The sequence below is a fragment of the Drosophila teissieri genome, chromosome 3L, assembly GCF_016746235.2.
Source record: "Drosophila teissieri strain GT53w chromosome 3L, Prin_Dtei_1.1, whole genome shotgun sequence".
Taxonomy (NCBI): Eukaryota; Metazoa; Arthropoda; class Insecta; order Diptera; family Drosophilidae; genus Drosophila; species Drosophila teissieri.
The window spans coordinates 17,951,941-17,971,544 of NC_053031.1; the positions used below are offsets into that span (position 1 = coordinate 17,951,941).

At 44.7% G+C, this 19,604-nt stretch overlaps 1 protein-coding gene and 1 long non-coding RNA gene across 2 annotated transcripts; both read left to right on the top strand.

Annotated features, from left to right (window-relative positions):
* Nucleotides 1–10,785: 10,785 nt before the first annotated feature.
* Nucleotides 10,786–12,407, top strand: LOC122617665. The gene is made up of 2 exons (XR_006325963.1): nt 10,786–11,074; nt 12,133–12,407. It is a non-coding gene; the product is annotated as an uncharacterized LOC122617665 (long non-coding RNA).
* A 1,133-nt stretch (nt 12,408–13,540) lies between these two features.
* On the top strand, nt 13,541–18,189 carry LOC122617391 (toll-like receptor 6). Its single transcript, XM_043793238.1, has one exon. It carries the CDS (start codon nt 13,541–13,543, stop codon nt 18,098–18,100), a length of 4,560 nt encoding a protein of 1,519 aa, XP_043649173.1. The 3' UTR covers nt 18,101–18,189.
* Nucleotides 18,190–19,604: the final 1,415 nt, after the last annotated feature.

Genomic DNA, 19,604 nt, shown 5'->3' on the forward strand with positions numbered 1-19,604 from the left:
TCACATTTCCCAGTTCCCATTTCCCAAGTTCTCTGCTTTAAAATAATCGATTTTCTGCGTATTCTGTGTGTGAAGTTCCCAGTTGGGACGAAGCTTTTTTCGTCATGCGAATGGGATTTGACAATGTGGGAAATTAATATAATTTGCCTGATTTGCCACTGTCTGAAGTTTTCACTGTCTGCGGCAAGATTGGAAATGCTCTTCTGCGAAATCAAAATCAATTTTAACGATTTCTGTTGTCAGCTCTGCCACAGAAAAAAAAGAAGGAATACAGCGAAAGAAAACTTCTGTCAACTGTTTGTTGCTGTGATAAGAGAAATGTGGGGGGGACTGACTTTTCTCCCCTCGGAACAGAAGATTAAACTAATTGATAAAAATGTTGCACGTTGCCGGGACGGAACGGAAAGAAACGAGAGCCGGAATGGGGATTTTGCGGGTGTGTTGGGAGTTTGTTTTCCAGTGAGTTGTGCTTTTGTAATTTATGCAAAGTAGAATACAACGTGTAGGTCGCAATTTGTTGTGTGCCTGGGTCACACTTCCCACTCCAGTCCCCCTCCTTCCCCTTTAAACCCCAATCCCTGGCAACGCCGCATGTCTTGACTTTTAAATCCAAATGTATTAAATTTCGCCCCAACTGATGAGAAGAGCAGAGTCATGGCCACGGCTCCTTACATTGTTGGCTTCCGCCGAAAGCAGAAAGCTGAAAGCGATGATGATGGCAATAGTAATGATGTTGGTGGCACAGGTAAAGTGCCATTGGCATTGCCATAAATGTGCCATACTCGGCGGTAGTGCTCGCCCAGCTCCTCTGATGCTTTGGTGCTTTGGCATCTGGCATGGCAGCAATTATTCAACAAAAGCTACTGACAATTATGGCACACCAGCCATACATACCACCAAAGAATGCCGTATCCTTCCGCTGCCTTCCACTGCCTTCACCTCCAACCCCCCTCATATCCGGAACATAGCCGAACGATGCTGCAGGGTGGATTTCAAAAGTTGTAAGTTTATGAAGGTTGCGCCGCATCAAGGAATGCGACCTTGGCTCGGGATGTTCCAAGGTATGTACTATATGGTCTGTGGTTGCCACAGATTTATTCTTCAGGTTAGCAGGGCAGATATCCACCAGTCCACATTTCTAATAGGTTGAACTAATACAAATTTATTTATAACTGGTTTATTTCTATAAGAGCCATCTGAATGACTTATTTTAAGATGGATAAAGAAAAGTGTTGAATGATAAGTGTTAGCATTTTGTAACAATCAGAAGTTAAAGCACCCGAATTGGATGATGTAGTACCCACACAAGAGCTATATAATAACCTTTATAGCTTATATTTAAAATATAACAGATTTAGTATTTAAACAAGCTGTTAATTTATCATTTAACACTTTACATTCTTTTCTTGAATGTACTTTTTCCAGCTGCGTCTCTTAGAGGAGTTCTCAGCCTTCATTAGTTCGTGATCAGACTACAAAGTCATGCCCGCCCCATGCGGGTTCTTCCAAGATACTTCATTCGATAATTGAGAGTAACTTATTTTTTGAACCCAAGCATGCTGGTAGCCCTGAGAACTGCTCACACGGCCCTCGTAGTGAGGGAGGGAGAAGGCAGATGCTGTGCGAAAGAGAGGGCGCCATATTCAAGCGCACACCTGGCAGTTAGATTTAGATGGTAGGACCCGAGGAACAAGGAAGGTAGGAAAGTGGGATGTGGGGCCCAGCTGGCACATATACATATCCCCCTAAGCCCCGCCTCTGGTGGAATTCCGCCGCCCCTTAACCCCTTCTGGCCCCTTCCCCAGATTGTCTGCGTATGCAAAAATATAATTTAACACACATTTGCGCAATTAGATTCATTCGTGCAGGATGAGTGGAAACGGTGGAAAAGGGGCTTGGAATACGAGAAGGACTTCACTGACATACAAATGAATATCTATGAGAGTTGCCCGCATATCTACAGCCAAAGCCAGGGAGATAGAAAACACAATTTAAGGTTTGCTACAGAAACAGAGCATGAAGCTGTCTTGGAATTCCAACAGATATCAGATATAATGAGAAAGGTGTACAGAAAAGCCCTTGTTTTTGGCAACACAGTGAGTATTTTTATCTATATAGTGTTTTTCTAATACTTTCCTAAATATTTAAATTTCTTCGCCATATTGTAAACATTTCATTAAATAGAGATTTTTTATTAAATTCACTAGGGATCTTCGTATTAATTAACCTTATATTCTGCTAATATTTCAGCTCGGACTGTGCTGAAAAACACAGGAGTGCGAGTATGTGCGATTGCATGTGTGTAAATGTCACAATTTGAATACATAAAATGCAAATAACGACACCGACAGGACCCAGGCAAGGACTTCTAGTCCACCATGCCCATTTGCCGCCACTCCTTTGCAGATTCCTTGGCTAAAAAAGGAAAATAAATTGCTTCCAATGCAGAGACATCTATTAAAAGGACATAAAAAGCATAAAAGCGGAAATGATGTATGGAAAGCAGGCGCCCACCACCCCTTTGCCAATTTAGCGAAAAGGAAAGTGGAAAGTAGAATTGCGCCTGAAAGGAGGCGGCGACCTGTTGCCCCACATATTTTTGGCAGTGCTAATTTAAGCAATGCAGGTAAAGTCAGCTCCTCCTTTCTCTCCTTTCCGCAGAAATAATAAAATTTACACACTTGCAAATGCTGCTTGCTAGTCCCTGGATTTCCTTCCTTCCCTCCCAGTTTTTTTTTTGGGTCCTTCTGCATGAAATATGCTCGGGCAGAAAATGCTTACAAGTGTAAACCACAGCCTGGGCACATGTAGACCTGTCAAGGTTTTCCTGTGGAAAGCCGGGGAAAAGTGCAAGGCGGGAGCGGTCTCTGCTCCTCTGTAATTGTTTTTTATAAAATTTAATTTATGGCATTTTTGCACAGCCTGGAAAAAGTGGGCGTGGCCTGGCGTGGCGTGGTGGGCGGGCGGGCGGTGTGTAAATTGAGGTGTGCGCTGTGCACTGCACTTGAAACTTTTCCAGAACATTTTTTCGCGGTGCGAGTGTGTGTGGTATTAAAATTTATTTGTATGACATTTTCTATATGCACAGGGGAGAAGGGAGTAGAGAGTAGTGGGTAGGGGGTAGGGAGAAGGATGGCCATATTCGCACGGCAAAAGAGCAAGCGAGAGGATTTCGACAAATTTAACGCCCTGCACATCAAAACTAAAAGCTGCCTAACAAAAAATGTACTGTGACAATCGGGAAAAAGGTGCCACTAGAATACAGAAGTTGAATGAAAAGAGACAGGCTTAACTACGGTCACATCGAAGCTCTGCTCTCGTATTACAATTGACATGATTTTAATGGCGTTTCGCTTGAAATTGTTCAAACTCGAGGAGGGGCTTAATGGATTTAAGGCTGTGCACATATTTATTTGGCGGAAAAATGCTTTGTCATATTGTAAAAATTGAGTATTTATAAAAATGAAATTGCATGTGGTTTCGTCATGTTTCATAGGTCTTTAATTGATTAAACGCCATTTAAAGACACATTTTTTCAAACTAATAGCACTCCCTCTTTTACAGCATAATCCAAATACTTTAAGATAAATGATGCACACGTAGAAATCTCTTTCATAATAAGCGATTAATATTACAAGATTGTACGCAATTAGTGTCCAGATAGCTTGAGGATTTTTCTTTCATTTTTTCGACCCCTTAAAAATCTCCCCACCCCCGGAATTTTCCAGTCTTCATTTCACTCTCCGTTCAGAACCCAACTTAACCTAGTCCATGCCATCACTTGTTGTGGTCGGTGGAGCAACAATAAAAAAGAGTGGAACGAAATAAATGAAATCTAATTGCCCTCTTCTATGCCCCCCACCACGATTTTTTCTGCCTTTCCGGAATATTTTAATTAATTTCCCTTGGAGTCCCCAACCATTTATTTCCCGCTCCCTTCCTGTGCACAGAAAATTTGATTTCTAATTGCTCGTCGCCTGTGTTTTCAGATACGGAGAGAATTTTCTGGCAGTAAGGGAAAAGTTCTTTCATGTTATTTATTCCCTTTGATTATGGCAGAAAAATGTTGACATCCTATGTTGGCGTCCTATCGTTCGGTTGCCACTTCAATTGTTTCCATGGCAGAGCAGGAGATGCAACCCTTTCCACATTTTCCCGGAAACCCTGGCAGATATTTGTCAAGGGTATCAAAAAATTTTAGTTCTTGCATAAGCGAATTTAAAATATTGATCTATTATTGAAAATAGTATATCCGCGATCCCGATCAAACCTGAAAATATGACTTAAAAAGGTACATATTAATTTAAATGAATTTATTGCTTACTATTTTATAAAAGCCAGTATTATTTTGCTCAGTGCACTCGACGGACAATTGTTAAGGATAAACGCAAGGGGAATACTATTGGGACACACGCACCTTGCGGGCAGAAATCAAAGTCAGTTGCTCACTCCACAAAACAGCCGAGAGGCACTTTAATGCTCAGGTTGAGTCCATCCCACTTTCACCTCCCACTTTCACCGCTCACCGCTTTTCCCCTACATTTTCCACCCACCACCACCACATCCTTGCTGCATATTTGTGGTTGCAAAACGGCTGCCGTGCTTTCAACTCGGGTTTGGTTTGGGTAAACTATTTCAGTTCAACCGAGCATAAAACTGAAACTCGCCTGGAAAGTGTGTCAAAAATTGAAGAAGCAGCAGTAAAAAAAGTGAACACTTGACGAAAGATACAGATGGAGAACATGAAATCTTAAGATACTTTTCGTGTGGGCGATGTACTCAGTTGGAAATATAAAATGGCAAGTGAAAATAAAACTTTTTGTGACGATCCTGTGGTTTATAACATTGTAATCTTCCTTAACTTTTTGTGGGACGACCTTAAGCAGACTTTATGAAAAATATAATCTTACGTTCAAGAGGGTTATTTATGTTGGTTTCCTTAACCCTTTGCTTTTAAAAAACAAGAACAGCAATAAAATGTTCACCTGACCAAAACATTCTGATATTATATTTACCTACCTCAACATCATAATGTCATGCGTAAAACTAACACCCATATCTGTGGTCATCAACACCAAAACTGTGGTACCTATAGCACTGAAAGCCATATAAAGTGTTTTCTCCAATAAAAAGCCAACCCAAACAAGACTTTAATGACCTGAACGTCGAGATAGCTCCCACATAAAAGAGAACGATATGAAAATAAAAACTTGCAACAGATGAAATTGCCAATAAATATGAAGGAATTTCGAAAGCATGTGAGCAATCGCTAGAAGAAGAGGAAGGCTCCAGTGAAAATAACAACAAAGCCGACATTGACACCGAAAAATTGCTTAGCGAAAAGTAAGTCACCGGGAAACCACCAGAAAAAAGGAAAATAGGAAAAACAGAAGTGGCGAAGGAAACTGCGAAAAAAGAAGGTGGAGCTGCCACAGTCTGCGTCAAAAGTCTGCGCCCATTCTGTTTGGTTATTTGTCTAAAAAGCATCCAAAAATAAAACAAAGCAAAGGAGTCTTTAAAAGCCCTCTAATGATTAGCCAGCAATTAATTAAATTTTATTTTAGTTTAAGCCATCAAAAGCAAAACCAAAAAAACAACAGACACAAATTGGAGTTCGAAAAATGTGTCACCCACGCACAAAGAGAAATGGGAGAGGAAGAAAGTTGCGGAGAGAGTGGGAGAAAATTTCCCCAAATGACCCAGTGCGGAAAATGAGAGTGCGGAAAGCGAGAGAGAGAGCGCAAAGAGAAAGTGGTGAGTTTCACAGTCTGCAAAGTGGCTGAGCAAACTCACCACGGGTAACAGCTGTCGTGCTTCTCTCGAAAACAGAAACACACACTCTCACAGACAGAGACACAGACACAGCTGCAGGCGGAAAATAAGGAAAAACATTGAAAGGACTGCCACAGTTTTCCTCGCTCTCTTTGCAACATCCCATGCAGTGCATTGTTCGACTGACTTCACGTTTGAGGGCTTCCTTCGCCGTCTCAGAAAACCATTTTCGAATATCCAACATATCCAACGGTTCCCTTTTGTCTCAGCTCCGATTTAATGAGTTTTCCTTATTTCGGTGTGAAGTCCTGCGGCGCTCCTCCAGTCAAGTTCCTGCTGCGCCTAATGGCATTATGGTAGCTGTCATACTCGCACCTTCAACTCAAATCTCAGCCGATCCAACTGAATCGCCTCGATTCGAGTCACACTTCACGGCAGCCGGACGGGACATGCACTGAAAGAAATTAAATAAATTATGAAATTGTAAAACAACACTGACTCAATACCCGAGGAGATAATGAGGAAAATTCCTCAATGATCATGCAATGCAATTTTTTAACTTCATGTTAATTCCCCTTTGAATTTTCAAACAGTGAACAGATGGTGACAATTTCTTAGGGATCGCTTTTAATTGTTACACATATATAAAAATAGATTTTTAAATAAATGTATAAATTTCTAACATTGACACCACGTTCATACAACGTCATTTTTTCGAGTGCACCCAGAAGGAATCACACAGAGGACGACAAGGAGTCCAACAATGCCATAGTGCCGCCTTGATTGACAGTTAAATGTCAAGCTAAACAGTGTGAAATCTCCAGGATTGAGGACAAAGGCAGCACTGATTGCTAGGCGCATTGCCAAATGCCTTCGTATTGTTTTCCCACCCCCTCCCCCTCCGCTGCCACCAGAGCCTTTTGTTTCGATCGCAATTTTCACCAGTGAGCGAAAAAATCAAACCCAAAGGTGCAGCCGACTACATATGTACATCTATAGCCCAGCCATAAAAAACCAACTGTCCAACAAGCAGAGTTAGATTGAATCGTTAGGAAATTGACACTTTTACTCTGGTTCGCTCCATTCGAGGGGTGCGAGTCCTCGAAATTTATGAAATTCGAGAAGCCCTGCTTACGAAGAAACGCTACCCGAGAATTGTCCCGACATCTAAAACTGCTGGCTGATTTGTGGAGCAGGATAACGAGGGTCTCACCGGGAAAATGGAAAGTTAGGGGAGGGGAGTGCTTTGACAGCAGGCACAGACCAAAAGTCAGACTTAAAACTCCGGGGAACGCGAAGCGGAAATGAGAAGATTATAGAGTGCTGAGTATGAAAAAGGAGTCTTGTTGCTCGCAGAATTTCACTTTCAATTGTGCATCAGCGATTCGGGGGACTCTTTAAGGATATTAAGAGTTTTTTGGTGTCGAATTTGCTAGGGAAGCAAGATTTATACCTTAAGAAGGTTGCCTAAATGGATAAGCCGATTGAAAACTCGCTAGAACCGTCCGAATGTGATTTATATAAGCAGAATAAAACTTATAGAGGCAATGGAAAAAATTCTATTATTTATGTTTCAAATAATATATGTATAGATACTCCCTTTCTAAAATAAGGATTTGCTTTGCAGTAGTTTTACCGATGTTTTCCTGATCTGGTTATCATTTTACTTAAGATTTCTTTTGTACAGGTAAGGATCCCAGCATTATCCTACCCACCTATTCTGCTCTCTAGTCTACCAACGCACTTTCTTTCCATGGTTACAATGTCCACTTTTCCCAGTCGCTCCGCCAGTTTTTCCCACCGCTGATCTAAGATATGAGGTAATCCAACTTCCGTTGTGAACTCCTTGCAAGTGCTAATCCAAATTCTCGACATCTTGAGAGTTAACCATCTCATCTTCTCGTCCGTAAAGCTTCCTTTTCAATGTGTCCCTGCAAATCCGAGCCACTTTGTTGGGTAAACAGAGGCAAATTCTCAACACTTTTATCTGAGATTGAAGGGAACATAAACATCCTTTTGAGAAGCCGGGGCATTCACGTATCCGCATCCGTATCTCTTGGAATCGCACTGCAAAGCCAGAGGCTGTCATCTCGATGGAGATATTATCTAATTCCATATTCCCACCCCGCCCACGTGAAGCAGTCCTCAATGCAAAATCCAATAGTCATGCAGGCACACAGTCACACATTCGAACAATCCGCAATTGAGGAAGATTGAGCAGATTGAGGAATTGAAAGGAGACTCCAAGGTAAACACTTGCGGATACTCAAGATTAGTTGTGGTGGTGGTCCAGCTCGCCAGTTCACCAGTTCGCCAGTGTCCTTCGATATTTGCTTTAAAAGGACATTTTACAGCCATCGGCAATTCATCTTGTCCTTTCTCTGCTCGGCAACGGAAATAAAAAATTTGTTTGTCAGTTTGCTAGCTGATTCCCAAATGTCTTTATGAGCCTTGTGCATTGTCCTTTGCCCTTTTTATTTTCCAATGGAGCGGAAGCAGGAAGCACTAACATGTAGGTAAATGTCAAGTCAGCCCATTTCGCTGCATTTTCCTTTTTTCTCTTACAATTTTTTGTCATCTGATTGTTTACATTTTGGCGTATTTTGACAACTAAATTGGTGGTCGAAGGACTTCATCTTATTTCCCACCCAAGGTGAGCCACCCAGACGGCTCTGACTGCTCCCTATAAATTAAATGTCAACCGACCGTCTTCCGATTTCAGTTGGCCACATGTTCGATTTCCGGCAGCCACCTTTTCATAACCCACAAAACTGTGGCCAGGAATACTTTTATGGGAACTGGACCGAGCTGAACTGAACTGAGCTGAACTGAGGCGAGAAGAGCTGGATGTGGACGTCTCGAAGGTCGACCGGGCAATTACTTGGCTAAAATGCTCCGGACCAACTGCTGCAATTGCAACGACCGCTTTCCTCCACGGTTGCCTCCTCGTTTCATCCTTTTCTCCATTCGTCCTTGGCTCGTGCAATTTTCTTTGGGCACAACTGTCATTATGGACTTTGGTCAGGCTGCATTCAAGATTTGTTGCAATTTATATTTGCCGTGGTGGCCGGGGAGGCGAAACCGCAGCCTCCTTCTGCGCTCGGCATGTGGAAAGATATTTTCCAATAAAAATTGGGTTAGTTGCGGAATTTCCGTATATTAAAGATTATTTACCTCAGCTTTATCGCTTCAATTGAGTTCTGGGACATTTTTCGGATTTTATTACATTGAATAGAGGGTGTGCGAGCAGATTGCATTGAATTGGTTTCATTTCTAATATCAGTTGACAAGTTTCAAATTTTTCATATATTTTTGTTTTATTTTCATTCGTTAGTATAGTAAGTAATAAGGGATAATGAACTCGGATTAATGCTCCATTGCTCACTTAACAAAAAATAGGATACTAAATCAATTTAATATCCACAGATCAAATACATCAAAATTAAAGGTCGGTTTTTCGAGGTTACTTTATATGTAAGGATACCCAAGCTGTTTTATATTGAGCGCAAGATGACTCTCGAGTATTTTTCTACATAAAAGAAAACTGGCTGTCAGCTACCCCATGCTTTGTGTCACTCAAACGCCATTGGATTCTATTAGACATTTTTTGTACAAGTGTATTTGGAGATTAGGATACCCCCATTTTGCTCGCCCTCGTGACAGACACTTTTTATCCTGTCCGTATCTTTCGGATGCGCATCCCCGAGTAGTTGGACAGATAGCCTAGGAAAATTTTTAGCTTTAGTTTGCTGCTAATGAGCAATTCATGTCAATTGCTAATTAGTGCGCTGGAGATTCCTATCCGCCTGTCTGAGCTGCCTGAAATGCCTCACTGACTGACTTATCCTATCTGGCTATCTGGGCACTTTTATGGCCCAAAGAAGCTCCGAGCTCCGAGTTCCGAGCTCCAAGCTCGAAGTCAGCGAGACACAATGGCCGAGAAATTAGCAAACCCATGGCAAGATAAGTCAATTAGGTTTGGCTTTATAGCCGCTGCTAGTGAAAACAAAAGGAGCAGAAAAAGGCAGGCGAAGGCCGGTCGGCCAGTCGAAGGAAAACCAAATCAAATAAAATGAGGCCAAAATAAAGGCAACAATTAATAAACGCAAACAGAGTGAAAGAGAAACGACAAACGAGGACGAGCCAAAGCTGCCAAAATGGATAGCGGAATGGGTGAATCCGATGGCTGTGGGTGGGGATAAGGCACATGGCGTTGTGTGGGTGCTCCAAGGATGTGGGGCAGTGGGCGGTGGGCTGTGGGTGGTGTTTGCCTGTGACGTGTATGGGCAATTTAAGCTGGCATCAGACAAGCAACTGACAGGAGGGAATCGAGTCCGATGCTCTTGTTAACCAGCCCTGCGGTCCCCAGAGACGCAATTGTTACATTTAATTGTGATTTTTGTGCCCCCGCCTCATAAATGCACACACTGAAAGACATAGCAGAAGATATATAGCTTTTTTGGAAGCAAAATTGGTTTTGGAATATTATAAAAATCATGTTTTACTTATTACGTGGAAACCCCATAAGTGCTTTCCATTTATGTCTAAGAAATGTTAGTAAAGCATAGGTTAGTTTATTCCAATTTGATTTGAGAGTCCCACTCATCCTATTGATATAGGGTTGTTTCAATTGAATAAGGTTTTTTTTTCAGTGCAACCGTAAAGCTTCTTGGGCGCCATAAAATATGCAACCTTTCTTTCTAGCTCTTCCCCTTGGCTTTGAGTGAAAGTAATCCGAAATGCTGTCATTAGGCCGAGCCCATAGCACAGAGCCACAATTAAGATTGACTTGAAAGCCGTCCAGACGTCAGGCTAATACCACGACCATGGACACGACCATGGACATCCACTATAGCCGGCAAACCAATCCAATCTGCACACCGAGAGTTATGGCTTTGTCGAAAAGTGGACTCCGATTCAGCTCCGCTTTGGCCCAGCCTTTGGCTTTATCTACTGGGTCATTTCTCATAATTTTCCACAGCTCGAGAATTATTGCAAAAGTTAATATTAATGACGTTGATGAAAATCTTGTCATTCGTGTTTCCAAAAAAAAAAAACGAAAAGGAAAAAAACGAAGCGAAAGAAACCTTCGTTATGGGGCACATAAATAAAGGAGCTGCGACCAGGACCACGGACAAAAGCCAGAAGCGTTCACCAAATTGATAACCACCGAAAAAAGAATACGAGACCGGGGAAGAAATATTCCTCCTTGGTTGCATGTGCCACCACACAAAGGAAAGCGAGCCACAAAACCTCGTCCTTGCCGCCATTTACATTTGAAAGAGCCTGCGAAAGCCTGAAGGTGAGGAAAATAGGGGGTGCACTGAGAGGAAAACTTATCAATAAAACAGAAGCTAATCCCAATACCAGAGTACATGGTAAATTTAAGCACCGTGTGTTTAAATCAATAATATTTTCACATATTTTATATACAAATTTGATTAATGCAGTTTCTATCTAAGAAAATCTCTAAAATTTTGACTGTACTGCTATAGTTTTCTTTACTGTGCAGGAGGCTTATTAGACTTGGCTGCTGTTCGTGGCTCTGGTGCCGCTCCTGCTGGTGATATAATTTTAATAACTTACATAATATATTCTTTTGTGTGGCCAAGCCACATAATTGTTAGAAACATTAGGCAAATCATTAGCCCAGCACGAGAAAGGGGTGGGAGGCGTTCTGTTGGCTGACGCAATTTGGCAAGAATGTTTTTGTGTTTGCTTTTAGTGGCGACAAAAATATCCTTAGCCACAACACCCAAGGATATGGGAAAACTTTCAAGCCAGCTAAGAAATATTACCCTCCGATAAAGTGTCCAGGGCAGCTGTTTTTCTTGAGAATTAGTCATGAAAGACCCAAAGTTTATCAAGGTTACCATGCCGCTGTAATCGCCATTGAATTTGTTGCCGGTGATCCATCAATATTTCTGCTTTCACCCAAATATTGAACAATCAAAATAATTCATGCCGGAGGTTAACGAAATAGGGAACAATAGAAGGTCTTCTTTGTAAATTAACCCTTGGAAAATGTTCTTGATGGATTGATTTCCCTTTAGAGATTCCTCGATTACTTAAGGTAAGCTCAGGTAGGATGCTACTTATTACATGCATCGAAATCATATTCGCTTGAAGCCAAATAATAATAATGCTTATTTGAAATAGTAAAATGTTCAATGTGTAAATTAATCTCGAAGAAACTTTGGCTTAAAACTGCAGAACACAACATGAAATGCATTCAAAATTCAAGTAATTACACAATGACATCACTATAATCGAAATGTGCATTTGTACTACTGGGTATATGATAATATGATGCTATATGTATGCTAGCTGCTCACGAATTTTCATATTTCCTATTTCCAGCATCACCTAATCGAGTCTAACCAAGTCCTTGCATAACATTCCGGATTTCAGAGGATTTCAGTAAAGAAATCCACAGCAATCCCCACACATCCAAAGCCCAACGAAACCCCATAATGCTGGCCCATAATCATTATCATTAACCTGATGGGGAAGACAGTTTTTTGCCGCTGGCTGCTTTGCTGGCTCGCTGGGCGAAAAAGAAGTCATGAAACCACAGGAATTGCTACATGAGGCGCAAACAAAACAGTTTAATTAAAATTATTATTGTAATTTAATGGAATGTGAGGAATTATTATTTTTATACGGCTCTGGGCCCACGAAACAGGAGCAAAAAGCAGCCGAAGGACCATCTCGGCACACCGACAACTACAACGACACCAACACCGACACCGACACACACATGCACATGGCATAAAAATAAATTACGTTTGTATGAAGATTGGCGCTGGCCCATGCACATCATATATTTTCATTATCAAAACAGAGACAGCAGCGAAGTCGCCGGTTAGCGGCGGGGGGTGAGGGGCTCTATCTCCGATTCGGCGGCAAAAAAATAAAGGATATAAGGAGTACGACGGAAAAGGACAGAGAAAATCAAAAGGAAAACACGAACGAACGGAACGCCAGCTGTTCGATGCGATTAGATGGAGAGAAAGAAAAACATTTTCCAGCATCCGCCGAGGCAGAGCGAATTTCCCTTTAGTCATGCTCTCCGAAAACTCTCACAATTTCCCGCCCGTGCAGAGCCTGTCGGCTGCTCTTCGGCTGCCTTCCAGCGCCCTTCGGCTCGCGTTCGGCTTTTCGGATTTTCGGGGTTTCGAGTTCGGGGACGACTCTCCATTTAAAAGAGAAGTTGCGCACGTTGCGGCAGTCAGTCGAAAATCAGCCAACGTGCGCGTTACATTGCGAACCGGGAAGTATCGACGCTGCACCGCTCGAGTCCCAGAAAAAGTGGGTTCAGTTCAGCCAAATGAAAAAGTGATAATAGAAGTCGTGCCCGCAGCTAAATTGAAATTCATCCAAGGTTCCTACAACGCGACGTGTAATAAACAAAAACTTCGAAGCGAATAATTCAAAGCGAAAGCCGAAACGAATAAAAAATTTAAATATAAAGAGGAAAGAAGAAAGAAAGAAAGAAAAGGCCAAGTGCTCGAAAATGTGCCGGGTGTAAGAGAGAAGAAAACACGGAGAGCATAATTAACTAAAGAATCGGGGGAAAATAAAGAAAATCTGGCTTGAAGCAGAGGGAGCACAGAAGCCGAAAATATGTGCGCAGACTTTCCTTTGGCCAGCCAGTGGAATTGATTTTCTTTTCGTTTCTCCCCAAGACCCCCGGCTGTACCGCCTACCCCCCCTCCGCCAACCCATTTTCCGGTGTCTCCACGCAGCAAAGCCGCGAATCGCCAAAATGATCTACTACATGCTACTCATACTGCCCATACTGCCCGTGGTCCTGGCCCAGGATCAGCAGCACACTACGGAATCGCTGTCCACCAGGCACCACCAGCAGCAGCAGCTGTCGCACTCAAATGCGATAATGGGCGAGGCTGGGGTCTCCAACTCGCAGCTGATGCAGCCCTCCACTCCGGCGCGAACCCTGCGACCTTTGACCGCGGGCGCGGGAGGTGACCTCTCGCTGTACGACGCCCCCGACGACTGCCACTTCATGCCAGCCGCTGGTCTGGACCAGCCGGAGATAGCCTTGACGTGCAACCTGCGCACGGTGAACAGCGAGTTTGACACAACCAATTTCAGTGTCATTCCCGCGGAGCACACGATTGCCCTGCACATCCTGTGCAATGACGAAATCATGGCCAAGAGCCGCCTGGAGGCGCAGTCCTTCGCCCATCTGGTCAGGCTGCAGCAGCTGTCCATCCAGTACTGCAAGCTGGGGCGACTGGGTCGCCACGTGCTGGATGGTCTGGAGCAGCTGAGAAACCTGACGCTCCGGACGCACAACATCCTGTGGCCAGCCCTGAACTTCGAGATAGAGGCGGATGCCTTCTCGGTCACCCGGAGGTTGGAGCGACTGGACCTGAGCTCGAACAACATCTGGTCCCTGCCGGATAACATATTCTGCACCCTGTCCGAGCTGTCTGCCCTGAACATGAGCGAGAATCGCCTGCAGGACGTCAACGAGCTGGGCTTCAGGGATCGCAGCAAGGAGCCAGCCAATGGCTCCACCGAATCCACCTCCACCACCGAGTCGGCGAAGAAGAGCAGTAGCTCCAGCACCAGCTGCTCGCTGGACCTGGAGTACCTGGATGTGAGCCACAACGATTTTGTGGTGCTGCCAGCGAATGGATTTGGCACTCTGAGGAGGCTGCGAGTCCTTTCGGTTAACAACAATGGCATCTCCATGATTGCGGACAAGGCCCTCAGTGGACTGAAAAACCTGCAGATCCTGAATCTGAGCTCCAACAAAATTGTGGCCCTGCCCACGGAGCTCTTTGCCGAGCAAGCCAAGATTATCCAGGAGGTGTACCTGCAGAACAACTCCATCAGTGTTCTGAATCCCCAGCTCTTCTCGAATCTGGACCAGCTGCAGGCCCTGGACCTGTCCATGAACCAGATAACCTCCACCTGGATCGATAAGAACACCTTTGTGGGTCTGATTCGCCTGGTTCTGCTCAACTTGTCGCACAACAAGCTGACCAAACTGGAGCCGGAGATCTTCAGCGACTTGTACACCCTACAGATTCTGAATCTGCGCCACAATCAGCTGGAGAACATCGCAGCCGACACTTTTGCACCGATGAACAACCTCCACACGCTGCTGCTGTCGCACAACAAACTGAAGTATCTGGATGCATATGCTCTGAACGGGTTGTATGTGCTGTCGCTGCTCTCGCTGGACAACAATGCCCTGATTGGCGTGCATCCGGATGCCTTCCGGAACTGCAGTGCCCTGCAGGACCTCAACTTGAACGGCAATCAGCTGAAGACCGTTCCGCTGGCCCTGAGGAATATGCGCCACTTGAGGACCGTGGATCTGGGCGAGAACATGATTACCGTGATGGAGGACAGTGCTTTTAAGGGTCTGGGAAATCTCTACGGTCTCCGCTTGATTGGCAACTACTTGGAGAATATTACCATGCACACCTTCAGGGATCTGCCCAACCTGCAAATCCTGAATCTGGCCAGGAATCGCATAGCAGTTGTGGAACCAGGGGCCTTTGAGATGACCTCGAGTATTCAAGCTGTACGTTTGGATGGCAATGAGCTGAACGACATAAATGGATTGTTCAGCAACATGCCCTCCCTTCTGTGGCTGAATATATCCGACAATCGTCTGGAGTCCTTTGACTATGGACATGTTCCATCCACCCTGCAATGGCTGGACCTGCACAAGAATCGGCTGAGTTCCTTGTCCAATCGGTTTGGTTTGGATAGTGAGCTGAAGCTGCAAACTCTGGATGTGAGCTTTAATCAGCTTCAGCGCATTGGACCCAATTCCATACCGAACTCCATCGAACTGCTGTTCCTGAATGACAACCTGATAACCACTGTGGATCCGGATACCTTTATGCACAAAACCAATCTGACCAGGGTGGATCTCTATGCGAACCAAATTACAACGCTGGACATCAAGTCCCTGAGGATTCTGCCAGTTTGGGAGCACCGAGCTCTGCCAGAGTTCTATATTGGGGGAAATCCCTTCACCTGCGATTGCAACATTGATTGGCTGCAGAAAATCAACCATATAACCTCGAGGCAGTATCCCAGGATTATGGATCTGGAGACCATATACTGCAAGTTGCTGAACAACAGGGAGAGGGCCTACATCCCCCTAATCGAAGCCGAGCCCAAACACTTCTTGTGCACCTACAAGACCCATTGCTTCGCCGTCTGCCATTGCTGCGAGTTCGATGCCTGCGATTGCGAGATGACCTGCCCCACGAATTGCACGTGCTTCCATGACCAGACCTGGTCCACAAATATTGTGGAGTGCTCGGGAGCAGCTTATTCCGAGATGCCGAGACGTGTGCCCATGGACACCACCGAGCTGTATATCGATGGCAATAACTTTGTGGAATTGGCGGGACATTCCTTTCTGGGTCGCAAGAACTTGGCTGTTCTGTATGCGAACAACTCGAATGTGGCCCACATATACAACACCACTTTCAGTGGCCTCAAGCGCCTGTTGATCCTGCACCTGGAGGATAATCACATCATCAGTCTGGAGGGCAACGAGTTCCACAACCTGGAGAACCTGAGGGAGCTGTATCTGCAGTCCAATAAAATAGCCAGCATCGCCAATGGCAGTTTCCAGATGCTGAGGAAACTGGAGGTCCTGCGACTGGATGGCAATCGACTGATGCACTTCGAGGTGTGGCAACTAAGTTCCAATCCCTACCTGGTGGAGATCAGTTTGGCCGACAACCAGTGGAGCTGTGAGTGCGGTTACCTGGCCAGGTTCCGAAACTACCTGGGTCAGAGCTCGGAGAAGATCATAGACGCCTCCAGGGTGAGCTGCATCTACAACAATGCCACCAGTGTTCTGAGGGAGAAGAACGGCACCAAGTGCACTTTGCGCGATGGCGTGGCCCACTACATGCACACCAACGAGATCGAGGGACTGCTGCCCCTGCTCCTGGTTGCCACCTGTGCCTTTGTGGCCTTTTTCGGTCTGATTTTCGGCCTCTTCTGCTACCGACATGAGCTTAAGATGTGGGCCCACTCCACCAACTGCCTGATGAACTTCTGCTACAAGTCGCCGCGCTTCGTCGACCAGCTGGACAAGGAGCGGCCCAACGATGCCTACTTCGCCTACAGCCTGCAGGACGAGCACTTCGTCAACCAGATCCTGGCCCAGACGCTGGAGAACGACATCGGCTATCGACTGTGCCTGCACTACCGCGATGTGAACATCAATGCCTACATCACGGACGCCCTCATCGAAGCCGCCGAAAGTGCCAAACAGTTTGTGCTGGTGCTGTCCAAGAACTTCCTGTACAACGAGTGGAGTCGCTTCGAGTACAAGAGTGCCCTGCACGAGCTGGTGAAGCGCAGGAAGCGGGTGGTGTTCATCCTGTACGGAGACCTGCCCCAGCGCGACATTGATATGGACATGCGGCACTATCTGCGCACGAGCACCTGCATCGAGTGGGACGACAAGAAGTTCTGGCAGAAGCTGCGCCTGGCCCTGCCCCTGCCAAACGGTCGGGGCAACAACAACAAGCGCGTGGTATCCGGCTGCCTGTCGGCCCGCACTCCCTCCGTGAACATGTACGCCACAAGTCATGAGTATCAGGCCGGCAACGGCGGGGTGATACCGCCACCCAGTGCCCGCTACGCGGACTGCGGCAGCAACAATTACGCGACCATCAACGAGTGTGGTGCAGCTGGAGGAGGGCGTGGCTACAAACCCATACCCACTTCAGCCTCGGCGGCGGCGGCGGCTTGTAAGTTCAACACCATGAACCAGCTGTCCAAGAAGCAGCAGCGGGATCTCAGTGTGGCCGGGATGGCCAAGACCCTGGAGCATCAGCACCACCACAACCACCAGGCGAATCGCAGGAGCCAGCACGAGTACGCGGTGCCCAGCTATCTGCCAAGTGCTGCTCCGGCCTACGACAGCGTGGATTACGCCAAGCAGCAGATCCGCCAGCAGAACAATGCCAACTGCGAGTGCGTCAACCTGGGCACGGGCAAGAGGGCTCCCGGGAAAACTCCCGCCTCGGCACTGCCGTCCAGCTTCAGCTCGAACTTTGTGCCACCCGGAGGCGCCTCGTACAACTGCAAGAAGTCCTGCAGCTGCATTGGCGACGACGATCTGCTCTGCAGCTGCGGCGGAGGTGGCGGCATTGGGGTCAATCTCCTCGAGAGCGGCACCCAGAGCAGCGTGACCATGAGCAGCAGCAGCAACAACAGCCGGCAGCCGGAGCTCACCCACTACGAGTCCAACTTGAGCCTGAACGACGACGAGGACGAGGATCAGGACCAGCAGAAGAACCTGTGGGCGTAACGGGGTTAAATGGTTAAATGGTTAAATGTAGGGGTTAAGCAGAGAGAGAGAGAGATAGAAAAACAAAAACAGCAGGAGACAAACTGCGCAACCAGTGAATTTATAAAGATTTAACGAAAACTCTAAACTAAACATAAACTATAAAGTTAAAAAAGTGTGAAAAGTGGCAGGTGCAGTTTGCAGTTTGCATACTTTTTGGGATGGTTCTCACAGACTGATACTTTTAGTTCTTTAAATAAATTAAAATTGATTACCCTGTAAATATAGCCAGAGGAGAACATGAAATACTATAGTATATACCTTAAAATGAGATTTCAATAATCCAACAACCATTGTAAAAAAGACACAAAACGGTTTTTATGTAAGGGCCTGTACATATTTATACATATAATAGAAATCTTTAATTTATTTAATATTACATAGCTATCGCAAATATAAGAAAAACAATGTTGAACAAAAATAAATGTATGAGAAACAAACCGATGAACGAATCCCAATCATTTACCACTTTCCCCAGCCCCTGAACCCGCCACCCCCTTCCACATCATCAGATAGCCAGGAAAATTAATTAGCATGTAAGGAAATTGTACGATAAACATCAAACAATGCCATGGTAAACATGCAAAAGGAACAGACACTGGGCACTTTTTTCCACCCACAGAACGCGTTAAAAATGCTGCAAACAATAAAAAGTCATAATAATAACTGCGATGAAAACTCACATACACATCGAAGGTATATACGCGTAATAATAATATTAATAGCTGACACTCAACAACTGAAAATAAAATTATAGTAAATCATACCCCCTCTCTCATGCCCACTTGCATATTTATATATATATATATTTGTTTATATATATATATCTGAACACTCAGCCCTGGCAATGCGATAATGGTGAGCCGACCGAGCGATGAAGCTGCCGTTGATAACAATTAAGCTGCATTACGAAATGCCGATCGGAAAATATGAATAAAACGCAATGCAGTTTTGGGCTTAATGGCTTCGTATTTTTTCATTCAAATAACACCATTCACCAGCAACATTCAACATTCTGCATAAAAAGCGTGTTTGGCTAGGCGATTTATAGGACTGTCTGGAAAGCAATTACATTTCACAACGACTTTTCCATTATTTCCCCTTCGAATTAAACATTTTTTCTCCACATTTTCCTTTGATTAATATCAGCATTCACGTTTTTTCTAAAATAATTTGTTTTCGCGCATCGAACAGGCAGAAAAACAAAAGAAGTAACTATATACCTTTCTGTTGAACGATCTATTGATAAATATTATAATTACAATCTTGTAACCTTGAAAACGTATTTCTCCTATTTTGGTTCTTTCCTCGATTAGCACTTAATATTAATTTTCTTTGTATGCATTTCAATTTAAAACTCGGTTATTTTTTCCGCGTGCCACATCATGTGTTCAAGGAAACTGTCAGAAATCGAAATCGCGAAATAAAACCAAACAAACAATCAATTGAGCATACTTTCACGCTC